The sequence below is a fragment of the Neopsephotus bourkii genome, unplaced genomic scaffold (genome assembly GCF_033783945.1).
Source record: "Neopsephotus bourkii isolate Nb327-2 ecotype Australia unplaced genomic scaffold, CSIRO-AGI_Nbou_v1 NB_234, whole genome shotgun sequence".
Taxonomy (NCBI): domain Eukaryota; kingdom Metazoa; phylum Chordata; class Aves; order Psittaciformes; family Psittacidae; genus Neopsephotus; species Neopsephotus bourkii.
This window is the reverse complement of record NW_026900744.1, coordinates 17,262,811-17,280,035: the sequence shown is the minus strand read 5'-3', so window position 1 is coordinate 17,280,035 and position 17,225 is coordinate 17,262,811. Positions and strand designations below refer to the sequence as shown.

General features: G+C 40.9%; 1 protein-coding gene across 15 annotated transcripts in view; it reads left to right on the top strand.

Annotated features, from left to right (window-relative positions):
- Nucleotides 1-17,225, top strand: part of RASAL2 (RAS protein activator like 2) — a 183,485-nt gene that overhangs the window by 140,583 nt on the left and 25,677 nt on the right. For 14 of the 15 annotated variants that reach the window (XM_061345621.1, XM_061345619.1, XM_061345622.1 and 11 more), the window contains 2 exons: nt 6,676-6,785; nt 16,861-17,014. In XM_061345621.1, the coding sequence (XP_061201605.1) occupies nt 6,676-6,785; nt 16,861-17,014 (264 nt within the window). Of the gene's footprint in view, nt 1-6,675; nt 6,786-15,538; nt 15,684-16,860; nt 17,015-17,225 lie in introns of those variants that run through there. The other variant, XM_061345629.1, reaches the window with a different exon arrangement.

The following is a 17,225-nucleotide window of genomic DNA, read 5'->3' as shown; positions in this document are numbered from 1 at the left end:
ATTCTGCATCCCTCCTGTGGTTGTAGACAAATCTTCATTGGAAAGTTGAGATTATTATCTGGCCAAATCTGCAGTGCCGTCCCATCAGGGGAAAAATATCTTCCTGATCCTTGCTGTTGATCAGCTTGTGTCCTGAAGCATGATAATTGCTCACTCCTGTTATTTTTAAACCTGACTAATGCAGCTACATATGTTATTCTTCCTTATATAAACACATAATCCTTTTTTAATCTTGCTGAAAAAATTTGTCTGTACAATATCTTGTGGTAGAGAATTCTACAGACTGATTTATATATAGCATTTAGAAAAGGTCTCCTGACAATCAGTTAAATGTGCTGCCTCTCATGTAAAATCGTCCCTTGGTTTTTTTATGTAACAGGGCGCCTGAGGAGCTTAGTTAATTTCCATTCTATTTGTTTTATACATCCATATAATCTCTTCTTGCTTTTGTTTCTAAAACAAATAGTTCATCTTTTAAAAATATCATTTGTAAATCCCCCTCTTCTCTGCATTTAATCAGTTTATACTTCTGGAGTTTAGTTTTATTCTAGTTTTCTTGCTGAGATGAGATCAGAAGAGTGGTGCATTACTGTGACAGCTATGGCAGATTTACATAATACTACTTTACTTCTATTGTGCTTTATCCTTTGCTTATACATTCAAACATGGTTTTTTATTGTTTTCTGCCTGGACACAAACCTCCTCTTCAGTGACACACAGTGCCAGGCTTTTGAGATGAGTTGATGGTGAAATTTGGCTGTTGTTGGTCACTGTCTTCTTCTTTATATTATCACTGAGGTGTACATACAGTTTTTTTCAGCTGCTTTTATACCATGTGAGTGGTGAGAGGTAGTCACTGCTAATATTTTAATAATGAATGTTACTGGGTTGGTAGACAAACTTCTCCCTAATACTGGCGTTTTGTTGTTGTCCTGCAGGGGATAGAAACCATGTTTGCTCCTAATTCCTAGAATATCCTGCTTAGGTGTATCTTTCCGTTTTACAACCTGGCTATCTCCCCCTGCTTCTTTGTTTCCCATAGCTTTACAGTGTTACTGGTACAGGAGAACATTGTCACATGGATATGGTTTTTTGTTTTGTCTTCTCTTTGACAGCTGCTTTTAAGAAACTTAAAAAAACAAAATGCTTTGTGTACTGACAACATGCAGTAGTTCAGAGGCAGTTCTGCTGTTGTCCATAGTCACTTGAGTGTTATCTTTGCACCCATCCAAACCTTCCCAAGAGAGAACAAGTCTTATCACTCTGTAAATGAAGTTAGCCACCTGCTGTTGTTAATAATGCATTAGTGCTCCCCAGCAAGAATTATAGATGTTCAAGTTGCATTGCAAGCCTCCAAGAGGTAATGTGTTCATCCCCAGAAATACCTAATGGAGGTAACAGTGCTGCACACCACAGCAATGTGTGTAAGAGGAACGTTTGTCACCTGTATTACACTAGTTCTTGTGCTTTGAAACTTCCTTTACTACCACTACATTTTATCAATGAATAATTTGTGCTATAGTTATATGTGGTTTTATTAGTTCATGGCTGAATTAACCTTTTGCTTCCAAAACAACAAAGACACTCATTATTTATTATGCATGGGCTCTTCTCTCCAGAATGAATAATCAGTGCGTCTATAGGGAATAATAGTCAAAAAGTTGAGTAATTCATACTTGTGCTGTCTTTGAATTTGTTGGGCAGTTCATGTGCTGCTTTGTTGAGAATAGGACAGACAGACAGTTGTGATCTTTGGCGTAAAATGAACATTTCATAAAGCTAAAACTGCCCTGAATAACAACCATCCCTGAATTTAAAATATTTGGGATTCAGAGTTTCTGTACCTTCCCTGTGCAGCTATGGAGGGAAGTTACAAAAGCCTGCTGAATTTATCACTTCTGTGGCTATTTCTTTTTGGCAGAGTGGGAGAGATGAGTTAACTTCCAAACGAGATGAATAGACTTCTCAGTGGGATTGAATTATTTTTAGATGATGTATCACTGGGATTTCTTACCCCAGTGTTTGATGCTTTGGGCTGAGATGATGAACCTGCTCTGAACCTATTCTACGTACCTGACTCAGTGTGTGCTTGTGTGTTCTCACTCCCCTGTCTTTCTTTTCCATCCTTGTTTCTATAATCCTGTTCTGAGGGGAATTTGTACTGAACTTCCTCCCACTAGGTGTGGACCATCAAATCTGTCTTTTGAAGGAACAAGGCACGTTCTTCTACAGTTATTCTCTCACTGGACTACTCATAAAATACCATGTTTACACAGTACTGATTCTTTTGCATCCTAGCTGATTTATCCTGCCAGATATTTAGTACTTTTTTTTAATTAAGAACATAGTCTCATAATTTCTGGCAGTTTGGATAGGAAGTTTACTTCTCTTTGTCTGAGGATGTTTGTTTAAGTAGTAGTATTCCCACTGTCTTTAAAATTATAATCCTTAAAGCTCAGACACTTCATTTGAGTTAAATATAAGAACCAAAGAGCAGTGTATTTTGTGTTGAAATAAGTATTTAAGAGAAATAGCTAGACAGTAACAAGAGTAGTTTTGTTCTTTTAATGTTAAAAGCTACAGTTATTGGCATTGCCAGGGCTTTTTTGTCTATAAAAGGAGAAGGAAATAAAACTTCCCATTAGATGGTATTGTTGCACCTAGGAGTTTATTTTTCATCACTACATCATTTTTCGTACCTGCATTCGATATCTACAAGCATTTCCTTTGGCAAACGGCAGTTGAAAAACTCTGCTCGGTTTTGGCACATGTGAATTTTTCATGCTGCTCCTGGGTTGTCCATCTGTAAGAGCTGGCCCTGTGTGAACTGCCGGCAAGGTGCAGAGAGCAAATACTGCAAATGCTTACAAGTCTTTTCAAGATGACCAATAAGTATGCTCTGTCTGAATAATTTTTATCCTTAAGTATTTTCTTCCTTTTTTTTTTGTTTTTCGCTTTTTTGTGTGTGCGCGTGTGTGTGTGTAGTCAACGCTGGATAGCCTCATTCAGCCCCTGACAGCAGATTTATTTCATTGGGGAATAGATTATGTTCAATTAAACCAAGAACATGTTTCAGTAATGGTAAAGCAATGCTAATTTAAAATTGTGCATGCACACAAAAATGAATATTCACGGTTCCTCTCTGACTGGGATTTGGAATGATTAAATATAAATATTTTTGGACCTCTGCTGAACTGGGTCAGCTTTGTCTCATTTGCCCTTAAGGGGAAAAAAAACATGTTATTTTGTGTTTGCAATTGGAGTAGCCTGAGAGGTACTGGAATGAAGCCACAGTCCACCAGATCTGAATCCCTGTAGTTGGATTTGTTACCTTTTATGCTGAGAGGTTGGAATATATGAAAGTGCCTTTGAAAGTGCTATACATCCTCTACTTGAATTCCATCAATGGCCCCAGGAGATGTCCAAGAGCATCTATTGATTACAGGGGTTTTTTTAAAGGCACTTTTTCAATACCAGGACCAAGAAAAATGCAGGAACATGGGCAGAGTTTGAGTGGCACACAGAGCTAAAACCACTTCTTCCCTATTGACAGTAACTTTTCCACCAGCGCACTATGAAGATTTATGGGTGGTTTTTTTGCAGTACCTAGATATCATGCCTTTTTCTTTCCACTTTATTTCCTATTTCAACAGCATATAGTAGCTTTCACCCCAGAAGAGCCTGCTGGCTAGTAAGCCTCAGAAACTGATGGGCAGCTTTGAATGTAGCTCTACCCTCAGATGCAGAAAACAGATTCCCTCTTCCTCTGTCTCCTGCAGCACCATCCAAATTGGCATCCCAATTTCTCTGTGCTGCCCATGGACAAGTGTGTGTCAGGCTCTGGTATGAGAGCAGGTTGTTTCCTACAGAAGTATTTGGGAAATATGCTGCATGTGCTGGAAAGATCCTACAAGCAGCATCAGGTATGGATAGGCTTTTAGTAATATATCACCATCCAAATCTCAATGGGCGAGAGCAGACAGGCCATCTCCCTGCATTTGCAGATGTCATGGGTATGGGCCTGAGGAGCTGTGGATTTGGTGGGTCTTTTTTGACACCTGACAACTGAACAGGACTCACTTGGACAAAAAAACCCACATTTGTTCCTTTTGATGAATGACCAAAAGAAACAGAGAACGATCAAAAGAAATAGAGAACAAGTGTGAGGAGTGAGACAACCCACCTACCAGTGTGTACAGAGAAGGGAACTGTGTGGTTTCAAGAAGGGTTAGGATACAGGAGTGAGTTGTGTGGAAGAGGGACAAACTGAATGTAAAAGGAGCATGAATAAGAGAATGAAGGAAGATGAAGGGGTTGAAGGGTGTGATTGTTTAAAGGGAAGGGAATACATTTTGTTTCAAAAGGAACTGAAAGTACAGGAATATAAAGGCAAATGTGAGACTGGAAATTTGGCTTAGAGATGCTTGCAATGTATGTCTTGACCCTGAACAAATGCAGGCTTTGCTGTTTGGAAGCAACTTCTTTACCAGCAATTTAGCATCCACTGATGAGAAGAGGGTAATAGCCCTTTCTTTTGAATACTGTACAGTCATATAGTAGCTCAGGTTGGAAGGAACCTCAAAAGATCACATGGTCGAACCTTTTGTGGGAAAGGATGTCTAGAGGAAATTATGTAGCACCCTGTCCAATTGTAGATAAACCTCATTTTCTTCCTGAAGAGGTGAAAAAGATGTGAGATTTTTTCAGACTAAAAGATTACGGATAAAGTAGTCGTTTGTTGTCATGTCCTGATTCTCAGGAGTGTGAGAGGTAAGTCACATACTTCAGCCTGGGCGAGTCATCTGAAGCCAATAAAACTCTTGCTTTTCATGGTGTTCTGCATAGAAAAGGAGACCTTGTTTGTCTCCAATCTGCTGATTTCTGTATTACAGGATGCAGCTGTGGGCTACGTTTGTCACCTGTCCCAAATGCAGCTTACAGAGGCTTGGCTTGCAAATGTCTTCAAAACTAACTGTACTCAACTTCAATCTTAGCAAAACACGGACTATGGGAGAGCAGGCTGGCCCTAGCTGGATGTCGCTGTCACTAGCCATTTACTAAAGTAAGGCTTTAGATCTGCTGGTTCAGTACACACCAAAAGAACATACTCTGAGCAAATTCTACCAGCCTGTAACTGGTCTATAATATTCATACAAGCATGGCTTCATTTGGTTGTGTTTAATAGCTCTCCAACAGCAGTGCGCAGGGTAGAGTGGCTTTGTGCAGCTGATCTGTGAAGGAGCAGAACATATCTGGCCAGTGAAATGTTGCTTAATCGTATTTGATTAAGCACCTCTGTGTTGATCATGCCAAAGAATATATGTGCGTGTATGTCTGCAAGACCTGGAAGTGTTTTGACACAGTATGGCTTATCTGAAATGCATATGATACTCAGAGAAAGTTAAAGGTCTACAGGAGAAAATCAAATGTGCAGGTTTTGAAATATTTCTGTGATTCCCCACACCTACAGAGACATACCTGTCTTTGTATTTCAGTGGTCAGATGTACTCATGTTTCACTACTTGTAACACAACAGTGGGTCTTGATGGCATCAGCAAGGAGAACTATTAGAAATTGAGGACTTATCTGGGAAAGAAAATTCTAAGGAGTGATACAAGACAGCCTACTGCAATGGAGAGGGGAATTCACAGTATCACAGTATGTTAGAGATTGGAAGGGACCTCAGAAGATCATCTAGTCCAATCCCCCTGCCGGAGCAGTAACACCTAGATAAGGTTACAAAGATGATGGAGCCAAACTTTTCCCTGCAGTGGCAGATGCTATAGTCGAGCAGCAGCTGCAGATTGTTGCTTGGGAGGTTTTTCTTGAACACAAGGAAAATCCTTCTCAAAGGCTAATGCAGCACTGGACTGAGTTACCTAGAGAGGTGGTAAAGTCTCCATCACAAGAGGTTTTTGAGACTTATCTAGACAAAGTAAGTTAGGCTGACCTAGTGTTGGCAGTGCACCCACATTAAGCAGGAGCCTGGCTGGATGATCCCCAGGGGCTCTCTCCAACTGATATGGCTTTAGCCTGTGATTTTTTTTTGGTGAGCAGTTGTATTTCGGAAGATAGATTATTTGAAGATTTAGTATTTTTAGATCGTAAGTAGATTTTTGAGTTGAGCTTTGCTTCAAAGCAGTACCAGAACTAGTATCTGAAGTCACTAGTACATGAACTCTTTTGAAATTTTCAACTCTGGATAGTTCAATTGTATATTAAAATTACAAATTATTGTAAATCTTAATGTGCTATATCTAAATTAAAAAGGAAAACCTGGGTGTAACCATGGGTGCAATAGCAGCTCATAATATAAGACATTTTGTACTTTTAATCTGACCAAGAATTAAAAATGTATCATGTAAAGGGGAAGTAGGAACAAATACTGACAGTGAAGACTACTCTATTAAAGGATGGGGGGGAATCTTCCTGTGTAATAGCTGGAATTCATTGAAGTGCACCTGTAATATGAGTGGTGCTAATTATTGCAATTTGAAGCTATCACATACTGGAACTGTCACTGGCAATCTAGCCCTGCCTTTCTGCTCAGAGGAATCCCAATGCAGCTTGTTGTCAGCAGGAATCACGGCCGAGTTTGGACTCAGTGACAGTGGACTGATTGATTTATTACCGGAATCAGCTTCCCTGTTTCACTTCTGCAACTTCTCATTTTAGGGCTTCTTCAGTAAACGCCTGAAAGGGTCCATCAAGAGGACAAAGAGTCAGTCGAAATTGGACAGGAACACAAGTTTCCGACTCCCATCTCTCCGCAATGCTGATGACAGGTAAGGTTCAATGCATCGCCCAGAACAGTTTCTCCTAATCCAGACGCACTCTGCAGAACCTCCATGCAGAATGCGTATGCACTAAGAATGAGAGCAAAGAATGGGATTTATTGTTAAACTCGCAGATGGGTGGGGTTTTGGGCTGACTCCAGTGCATGTTAGGAGTTACTTAGTATGCAGTGCACTACTGACACAGGACTAGAAACTTCTGATGTTCTTAATATCTGACAGAAGGTTCAGGTTAAGCATATGGACACAAATACCTTTTTCTGCATCTGTTTTAAATAATTTAAGACATTATAAATTTCATTATACAAAACCATTGGATTGGCCAGCTTTAGAGAAACTTGCCTTGATGAATGCAATAGTTGCCTGCAGATCAGTGCCGATATGAGGAACTGTGTCAGTGAGAGCAGATTAGTTCAGCTAGCACCGGCAAAGCCCAGAGACGTGTGGTGCAGTTCAGGCACATTAAGAATCCTTGCTAATGTCAGTCGATTGTATAGTTACTGTAGTGTTACTACAGTGAACAGATGGTCTGTTTTTCAGAAAACAGGAAAACTCAGTAACTTCTGACCATCTTAGTGCTCCATTTGGTATACTGCTTGTTTAGTTTTTGGCTGGCAGTTCAGGCTGGAATGAATTGTAGATGAGGCAAGCAAAAGCACTTACACCAGTTTTCCTAACTATTTGTAAAATCTCTTGATTGTTTTATTAACCATTACCCTGGTTTACATTCCACAGTAGCCCAGCAGGAGAACTACACTGAGTGAAAAACAGGTTGCCCTGTACTTAAGGCCACGGCAGGCTTCTGTGATTCTGCAGTTTAGTGCATTTTCCCTTCTCCTTTAGCTGAGTTGAATTCAGTAGTTGTATTTGTCATGCTGTGCTGCTTCAATCAATGGTGCTATCTTCTTCCCCTGAAAGGCAGAACCATAAAATCATGGAGATAGCAAGGCTTTCGATGTTAGAGGTCTTGTTAACTTCTTGAGGTACAGAAATGACTGCTGTTTATCAAATGTGACTAAGGATGTGGGTGATTTCTATAGTCATAGTAATGTCCACTCTGTGTTGACACAAGCTTTGTTATAAGTCTGTATTTTCAGGGAGTTACAACATAGCTAAAAAAAGCAACTCGGTAAACACAAACATGTTAAATAATGCCACCATGTAGATAAAATACCTTGTACTTTTACTGTTGTTTGCAGCCAGTTTTGCTTGAAGTTTTATAATGCAAGAATCTCTTTGCCATAAATAATCTATTTGTCTCTCCCTAACTTGGTACTCTGACACTTCCTTTTGCAGTATAAGGGAAATGCTATTGTACTGGAAAAGCCAATAAATTTTGCTGCAATTAATCCCTACAACTTTGGTTTAAGACATAACATTATACACAGCAAAGCTGTCTTCTTGTTAAAACCAGATTCCCCTCTACTTCTGCCAGTGTGGGCATGAATTGTCAACTAGACTTGAATGAAATGTGGATTTTCTTTGATGGCTTGCAAACCATAAAATCCATTGAATGCCGTGATAGCGCTAAGCATAGCTGGTTCATTCTGTCAGTCCTTTTATGTCTCCTTGGCAAGGATTTAAAAAGGAGGATGCAGGAGCAAATGAACTGAGAAGTTCCAGTGACAGATTCCATGCAGAGGTCTGGAGGAACAAGCTCTGGAAAGCCGGTGACGTGCCAGATGTTAGACAGGGACAAGCTGGTGGTTGTTCTTTACATTTCTTCCAGTCATCCTCCCCCTTTGGCCTTCTATACTAGTCTTATAGCAAAGCATCTTGCATCTGTAGGGCAGGAGATGGAACAGTGTTCTGAGGATTTTGTGACTTGGTATGTTTATTTGCTACTGATGGAATGAAGCATTTTTTATATCAGTCTGTGTGTCCGTCCTCCTCTGAGGTATATATGCTGAAGTGAACAGAGGGCACAGTTTGGAGGCAAGGGAGATCACATGAGAGTAGTCAAGCTATGTGGAAAGCTAGCTGAGATTAATTTTACTTGAAGATAAATCTTTGCACAAAGGAGTATAGCTGTTCAAAAGCATGAGCCTCACCTCAAGCTCTGTTGGAAGCCTCATGCTGCCCATGAGGGTCAAAAATTGCTGATGAGTTGGGGTGGTTTGGTCTTTGGGTTTGGTTTTGGGGTTTTTTTGAAAGAAAGCGTAACAGCACTACTCAACCTTGTAGTTACCTTTTGTTGGAAAGATCTGAAGGTTTAAAGGAGTTGTCTTTGCATTTGTGGTCTAATCAGACAGTCCCATTGGATATACAACTTTGAAAGTTTATGGTTAGAGCTATTACTTTTCTAATGGTATTTTATAAATGAAACCATAAAGAAAATAGTTCCACTGTTAAGTGAAACTTGCCAGTAATTTCTGCCTTCCCTCCCATGTTTCACTCTGTATCTAGGGTGCCTGTAAAATGCAATTGGTGGGTAGAACAGCAGGAAAAACAACTCAAACCATGTGGGAATGAAACACTGAAGATGAGGAACAGATTAGTATTCTGGGAGGATATGGGTTGGAGGAAAGAGTAGGCTAAAAAGATTGATTTGTGTTTTAGAATTATGCTGTTGTTTGGGATTTTTTCCAATAGGACAAATCAGCGACAACTGTTTCTGCCTGAAAGAAGATAATACAGAGCATTTGACTCTTAATTCATGAGAGGGAATTGCTGTTCTCTCACCTTCTGCTCTCCCTGCTTTTTCGAAGTGTCTTTATTTGTTGCAGTAAAAACTTTTCCTGTCCTTCCCTGGTGAGTCAGCCCTTTCCCATTTTAAGCAGGTAGTGCTAGTTGATGTCATGGAGTTATACAGGTTTTCAGGGCCAGATTGACTTGATAGCATCAACCTTTTCTTGCTCTGACAAATTCAAGAACCCTGTCTCAAAGAAAGTATTATACAAGTTTATAAATTACAACCCTGCAAGGATTAGAAGCACATAGAGGCTGCTGTCAAGTTGCTTTCTCATGCTTTTGTAGTGTTAGCTCCTGTTAAGAAACAGGATATGTTTATAGATAAATACCTATAAAATTCTGGAGTAAGGAATATTAGTTATCCTGGTGCGCATCAAGATTTGGAATACTGTAACACTGCATACCATGTCGGATGGTGACAGAGGATGGATGCAGTTTGTTCAGAGTTGATTTAAAATAGAAGAGATTCAGAAATGCTGTAGGGAGGGAGTAATGGAGATAAGTTGCATAATTTTTTTGTAATCAGATTTTCTATTTCAGCAGAAACCGATTGGCCAGCCTGCTTTGCTGGCTTTTAACTTAGTGTGTCTGGGTTAGTGGATGGGGAGAGGAGAGCGCTACAGCGCCCCTCCAGAAACAAGCTCACTATGGGTCAGCATCCAGGGGTCATGTAGAAATCCACAACCTCTCAGTCTGTAATTCTCATCACTTCTATTACTCCAGCTTCAGATTGTTTGCTGGGTGGTCTGTTGTACTTGGAAACTCGTGTTTTGTCTTCACGTGAGAAGACTTAGACTCTGCTTGGTTGTGACTCATGCCAGATGTGAATGAAGCTCTTCCAATATGTGGCCAGTGCAGCATCTCACCGAGTTACCAACAGCTCTCACCATGAGGCTATCTGGCACCATGTTAGTGTCTCATCTTTCACAGCTTTTCTAGCCTGTTTCCCACAGCATTCTTTGAGCACTTCAACCCACACGTTTGTCTTTAACATTTTCTCAGTGTCAGTAATACATAAAACATGTTAAAAAGCATGAGAAAAGACTTAGGGAAAATTACATTTGAAAGGAGAGACCAAATTAATATTTTCAGTTTGCAGCCAGGAATTTGAGAGTATTTCCAAGTAGACCAACAGTTCTTGCCTCAGTTTTGTTTATGGTGAGGAAGCAAAAATGGTTGAGACTGGCTGCATATGGTTTCAGTGACTGCAATAAAGCTCTGCAGACAGCTGGGAGGGTTTTGCCCTGTTGGGATTTACTGCCACGTGGGAATCCTCCTGCTTTACTAAAAGTCATTTTATGGCATTATCAGATAGTCGTAGACGAGCACAGGATCCATTGTGTGCTTGCTCAGAATGGGCTCCAGCAGGTTGCAGGGAAGAGGGTAGCCATGGCTCTGGGGTTCATGGTGAAACGGTATCGCTGCTCAAACGACAGCTTTTTCTACTTTCGGTAAGTTCTTGCTCCTCCCTCCTTACTGGTTTCTTTGCAGGATGAAAATAGCACAGATCGCATAAATAATAGAAGCAAATCTTGCCATGTTTTTCATACTCATTCATTATAATTTAATGCTGGTTTTCAAAAAAAAGGTGGGTGATTTTTATCCTGATTTAGATGTAAGGATAAAAATCTGTGTTACACAATATGTTGCTAAGGCTTGACTCACTCAGAGCTTGTATTCATTCAGCAGCTCTATCTGCTACTGGAGTACAGGGAAAGGGGAGGAGTGGTTTGTTTCCGGAGAGACGTCTCACTCCTGTTTTGATGAACATATTTCTTTCAGCCAGTTCTTTCAGTCCTTATGCAGTCATTTGTTTTTCAGTGAAAACTGAAAAAAATCTCACTGTTAAGCCTGTTTCTCCTTCACCTTCACGCTAGACTGCTCTGTCCCACCTGCAGGATCACTTGACCCCTTTATGAAAATACACTTTTTAATGGCTGATGCTTTTCTGCAATTGCTGGGCTCATCGACACAGCATTCACCTATAAATTTATCAGCATAAAAAATTCTTAGTGAAATGAAACCAAGTCAGTTAAGCATCTCTGGTTCAGCAAAACAAAAGAATTTGAAATGTTCATAGCAGAGACCACAGTTACAGTAGAGTGAAGAGAATGCTACCGCTATGGAATTCAGCAGCCTGTTTGGATGTACCATATGAGATGTCTGTTAGACAAGCTGTGATCTGTAGGGAGAGCATGCGGGCAGGGGAGGGCTTTGCAAACCCAGGATTCAAAGAACACTTCGGGTAGGGCCTTGCAAGGAAAGACCAGAATCTCGGTGGAAGGCTAAAGCAGTATGCGCAGGAAAAGCCAGTGTTTAACTGCAGCTGAGCAGAACTGGAATCTAAATAAGTTACTCTAAGTTTCTGATTTAAAAGAAAAAATTAATAATGGAACTGGTTAGACTTGCAGAATTGTTGACCAAGTAATATGATGTTCTAATAATTGGCAGTTCGAAAACAAAGCGGGGTGTGGTGCCTGCAAAATGAACACTTGCACTGGGAAACCTGATGCTGCAGCACTGGTAGAGCACACCTGTATATTGCCGATGATGTTGTCGACGTTAGGGTCCAGTTCAGCGGGCTGGGATTTCGAACAGCAGCGCTGAGCAGAAAGTTCACTACAGTCCAAGCTTTCTCCTGTGACTTTGCGAGTGGCTAAGTATCAAATTCAGCTTTCTGGTCTTGGGGAGTGTCTCTAAACACACGGGTATTGTGCTGGAATTACTTGCAGCATGCAGACGTACAGTTTCTCGTAAGACCGGTGGAGATGTGGCTTTAGCCAGGTGCTTGGGCTGAACAAAAAACACTTTTCAGAATTCTTTGCCTTCGCACCGCTTCAGTAAAAGAAACAGATTATGGGATTTGTTCCTTGGTAGTTCATTTCCATACATTTATTTTTCATTTTTTTGGATTACGGATGTCCACAGGCTTGTTTTCCAAGCAATATAGTGCTCTCCCTGGAAAGCTCAGTAATTGAAAGTGTTTTGTGCTTTGCAGGTTGGCTTTTAAATAGGTCAAAATCAGCAGGAGAGCTTCATAACCAGAGCAATTAAGAGTTTAACCCTTTATCCTACAAGTCTTATCGACAGTAGAATATAATAGAAGTCGGATAATAGGCTGCTTTGTGCCATGGGCGGCCGCTGAAAGCCAGAGGTTTCTAGTTCCTGGCTTACAACAGAGATCTTCCTGGAGTGGAAAATTACTGAATGATGGTGTGCAAGGACAGAGGGTCAGCTTGGGGTTGGGCCAGCAAGATGGTGTTGTTGAAGAGATCTTTTTCAGTGGCAGTTGCATGCTGCTGCCAGGTCAGTGGTTGGGGCATTGGCTGGGCTCTGATTTAGAAGGGATTCATGCAGCTCTCAAGACCAGTACTCCAGAACATGTAAAAAGAGGTGAGAAGTTTAAAACGTTCCCTGATATGCTCCTCCTCCACCTGCTTTTTTTACTGGAAAAAAAATAGGGGAATACCTATGTCAGAATTGTTTGGTGCTATTGGTAACTATTTGCTCTGAATTCCTAAGTCATTCCTTTGCAATCTTTTTGTCTTTCTATGTAGTAGATAGAAAAAACATCAGGAAAGAAGCTGATCATTAGACGTTAATTGTTATTTAAAACAGGATTTGTGTTGTTAATGGAGCTGTTTAACAGAAACAGATTTGTACAAACAACCCTTCCCCCACCTTTTTGCATGTGTGATCTTCCTGTTTACAGTAATCTGCTTCTCTGGGATTACCTCTCTCCTAACAGACACTCTAAGCAATATTAATTTTACCAGTAGCTTCCTACCTAATACAGGAAAGACCTTGTTAATCCACCCTGTTTGCTGGACATTGGGAAGTAAGTTAGTGGCATCTCTGAGGCCAAAAAATGGAAGCCACCAAGTAATTTTCTTTCAGTGTTACTTACAGCATCAGAGTATCAGATGAGGTGTTAAAGCATAAGAGAACTATTATTTCTGTATAATTGTTGCCTGTATTGATTGGGATGCTGCTGATTTAAGCACAAGTCGACGATTTGCTTTGCAAATCTATCAATAGATGAAATGCATACCATGGCGCTTACAAATGCATGTGTTTGTAAATGCATGTGGTTGCATCGGACCAACAACTTTACTCTGGTGTTTATGTAAGACAAAGTGCCAATTCTAAGCCACTTAATCAGTTTATTGAGCTGTTTTAAATATGGTAACTTCAGGGGGTTGCTGTAACAGATAGACAGACTTCCTCTGCCCCAGGACCCTGAGTCAACAAACTAGCCAAGCTCTGGCTGATCTGCAACAAAACAAAATGCACAAAGCTAACTAGCTAGAAGAGAGCAGTAAAGCAGAATAGATGCTACCAAAAGATGTAACTTGCAAGACTGAATGTGGAGGCATGGAGTAGAGTTGCTTTGTGTACCTGCATTTGCCCTTGTCCTGTCCCCAAAGGCTGTTTCAGAGGCATTGCGGGCAATGCCTCCGTCTCTCCCACTGTCTTTAACCATCCAGGTCTCATTAAAGGAAGAGGAGGGACTTCTTTCTTTCTGGAAAGGTCACCTTTGCCGCTTTTAAGCATCACAGCCTCCCCGCGCCTGCTGCCTCTCCTGGCTGCCGGCTCCCCCTAATCTCCTTACGGGAGGCCGCTCCATAGCAACACGCACCCGGGAGCCTCTTCCTGGAACCCGCGGGGCCGGGTGGGAGCGCAGCAGACGAGGAGACAGATTTCTTTACCGGTGCGGCTGTGACTTTTCTTCTTGCCCCAGCGTATCTGCCTGGCATGATGCTCGTCTGAAATGTGTAACCTAAGGCTTGAGGAAGAGTTCCTCCTGGATTTTGGTGCCTTTCTTGCTTTCCTGGCAGGGTTTCTTGTCTGAGATGTAGCGCAGAGCACGGAGTTTGAAAGGGAGGGCTGTGACATGTGACACCGCTATGATTTGGGGATGCACTGCTAAGTGGCTGTATAATTGTTTCATGTAGGTGTGCTCTATTTGTCTTACTCCAAGTGCAGCCTTTGCTTAACTGGGATTTGTAAAATCTCTTTTTCTTTCTCCTTTATTTGGCAATTATTTTTATTTCCCTCCTCTTCCCTCTCTTTATGCCCACTCCATGATTTCTTTCTCTGACGAGGAGCTAAGACGGGAGTTGTCTGCAGGCTCCCAGCCAGCTCCCCTGCATCATGCACTGAAGTACTTTGTTAGGACTGGAACTGCTGAGAGTTTGGGGTAGGGACAGAAGCCAAGTGACCTCAGCAGTGCTTTCTTGAGAGAAGAAATTAGAGAGGATTTTGCAGAGATGATATTAAAGTGGTGTATTGTGGTGTGTTTATTTTAGACTTGCCCTACCTTAACTGCAGCAAGTGTTCAATTATACATGGCTGTGGTTTTCGGTTTGCGTTGGTACAGCTGCTGCTGTAACCTGTTATAACAAAGCATGCACAGTGCAGCCAACGCATTTGTACCAGTGCTGTTGTTTTGCATTTGAAATCAGTGTCTTTGTAATATCCCTCTGATGAAAGGTTTTTGCTGCCTGCTCTTAGGTCATTCGATATATTAAATGGGAACAAAGTTCTCTCTTACTGTTTAATAAATCTTATCATACGTGAATCTACCAGAACACCTTCAGCATTTCATTTTGTACAAAAGAGCAGTCAGATGAACTCTGCTTGTTGCTTTACATGTATCCTTCATGATACCAAGTTATTGTCAAGCAGCTTTAGGAGTACTGAAGATGCCGTTTCCAAATGGTGGGGGATTTTTCTCTGTGTTTCCTCATAGAATTGCTTAAGGGTAGAAGGAATTTGATTTTGCTAAGGATACAAAACGAGGATTTTTTTTTTTTTTTATAAGATATGTGAGGGAGGTATATAAAAACTACTTATTTTTCAAGATAAAGGAGCTCTAGAGGTAGCTGTGCTTTTCACTGCTCCATAAATACATTTTAAAACATTTTTCTTTTGATACTAAGCCTTGATAAGGGGGATTGAATAAAAGAGGAACTACTGTGGGGACAAACACAGGTGAGAAAGCATCATTTCTGAGCATCACTTTTCTCTGAATAATGTGCAGACAACTGATGCCTTTCTACTTTCACATCTGTTCTTTGTGCTCAGTCACACTTGGTGGATGTGCAGCTGTATTTATGGACAGACTTTCATGGATCACTGAACAGGGATAGGGACAAGCAAGAGCTTCACTATGTTGTCAAAATCTGGACCTGCCAGGTTAACAGCTCCTTTTCTGCTAAGCTGTGACTCTCCGCTTTTCCTCCTTGCTCAACATCTGTGAAGGCTTTGACTGAGTTACAGCTAAAGGAAAAATGTGTGTGCAGTGTTTACCTTCTGAAGAAGAACTGCTAGTTGTGCCTGAAGTATCATATGACTTCGCTGCAGAAGCTTACAGTTCGGGTGTCAGTTTGGAGTTAGAAGGAGCACGGGGGGAACCACCGTTACCTGTAAATTGAGCATGTTTTACAGTGCTGTCTGACAGCAGAGCACCCTCCTATGCACGAATGTTACATTGAATTGGGAGTATACAGAAAGTAGTAGAGCACATTTTATAATGTTGCAGTTGGTTGCAAAAAGCCATGGAAGTGGAAGGAAGGATATGTTTTTGAGAACTAATCAGGAACTGGTGGGGGCAAAGAGAAGATTGCCTTGATAAGGTTCTGTGAGTTTGGGAGATGCTAGCCCTGGTAGAGCTCAGGCATTTACAGGACAGTCAACTGAAAAAGAGCAGCAGTATGTGTGAGTGAGGGAAAGTTAAAAGAGAATCAAGGTATAAAAAAATAAGAAAACAAAAAAACCTTAAAACCAGAATGAGCAGCTGAAGAAGAAAATTAAAAATTTAAATGTAGGAGGTTGACTTAATCATTGTGAAGGGGGAAATAATTTGCATTTTTTATTTATTGTAAAGGCTTTTGTATAGTAAGAAAAATAAAGCGTATTAGGGAGGGTTGTTGCTATAATGAAAGTAGCTATCATTCTGCATTGGTTTAGACATTTAGAGATTGGCGTGCTTCTTGCTGTTGATGCACAGCATTGATTTAGTAATCCAGATAGCAGTAAATATTTTCAGCAATATATTCAAACCTATGGGTTGTTTTTTTTCAGATCTCAACAGCTAAGTGCTGAACTTTGTTTTGCTGCTTTTCTTTCACTTACGTCTCAGAAGCTACAATTTCTAGGTCAGTGGGAATGGACTTCCTAGGCTTGTGTAGCTGAGTATTTCCTTAGGAGTTTGTGATTACTGGCCTAATGCTGTTTTTGTAAGGTTTACAAACTAAGTGTAGAAGTTGTTCTGAATAAACACCAACAAGCTGCAACTTTCTCTGAGATCTCGCCAACTTTTTTGGTAATTGTGAGGAAAATAATATTTCTTTTCCCCTTTGTTCTCCTACAGGTCACGTGGATTGCCAAAGCTGAAAGAGTCCCGTTCCCATGAGTCTTTACTGAGCCCGGGCAGCGCCGTGGAAGCCCTGGATCTTGGGTCAGAAGAAAAAGTCTTTGTCAAGCCACTTCACAGCAGTATCCTTGGACAAGACTTCTGCTTTGAGGTAAAGAATGCCCTCCAAATACATGGCCAATTATATGCTGTGAGTCGGTCTGAGCCCTTGCAGTATGCATTTCTGTGAAGTTGTAATTGGAGAACAGATGAGCAGCCACTGCTATCCTGAGGTTTGGGTGGGGGCTGCCTAACCAGCACACAGTTCTAAAGTCCTTGAGGCTAATGGCATCAATCACTCAATGGAGAAGAAATCTTTTTCA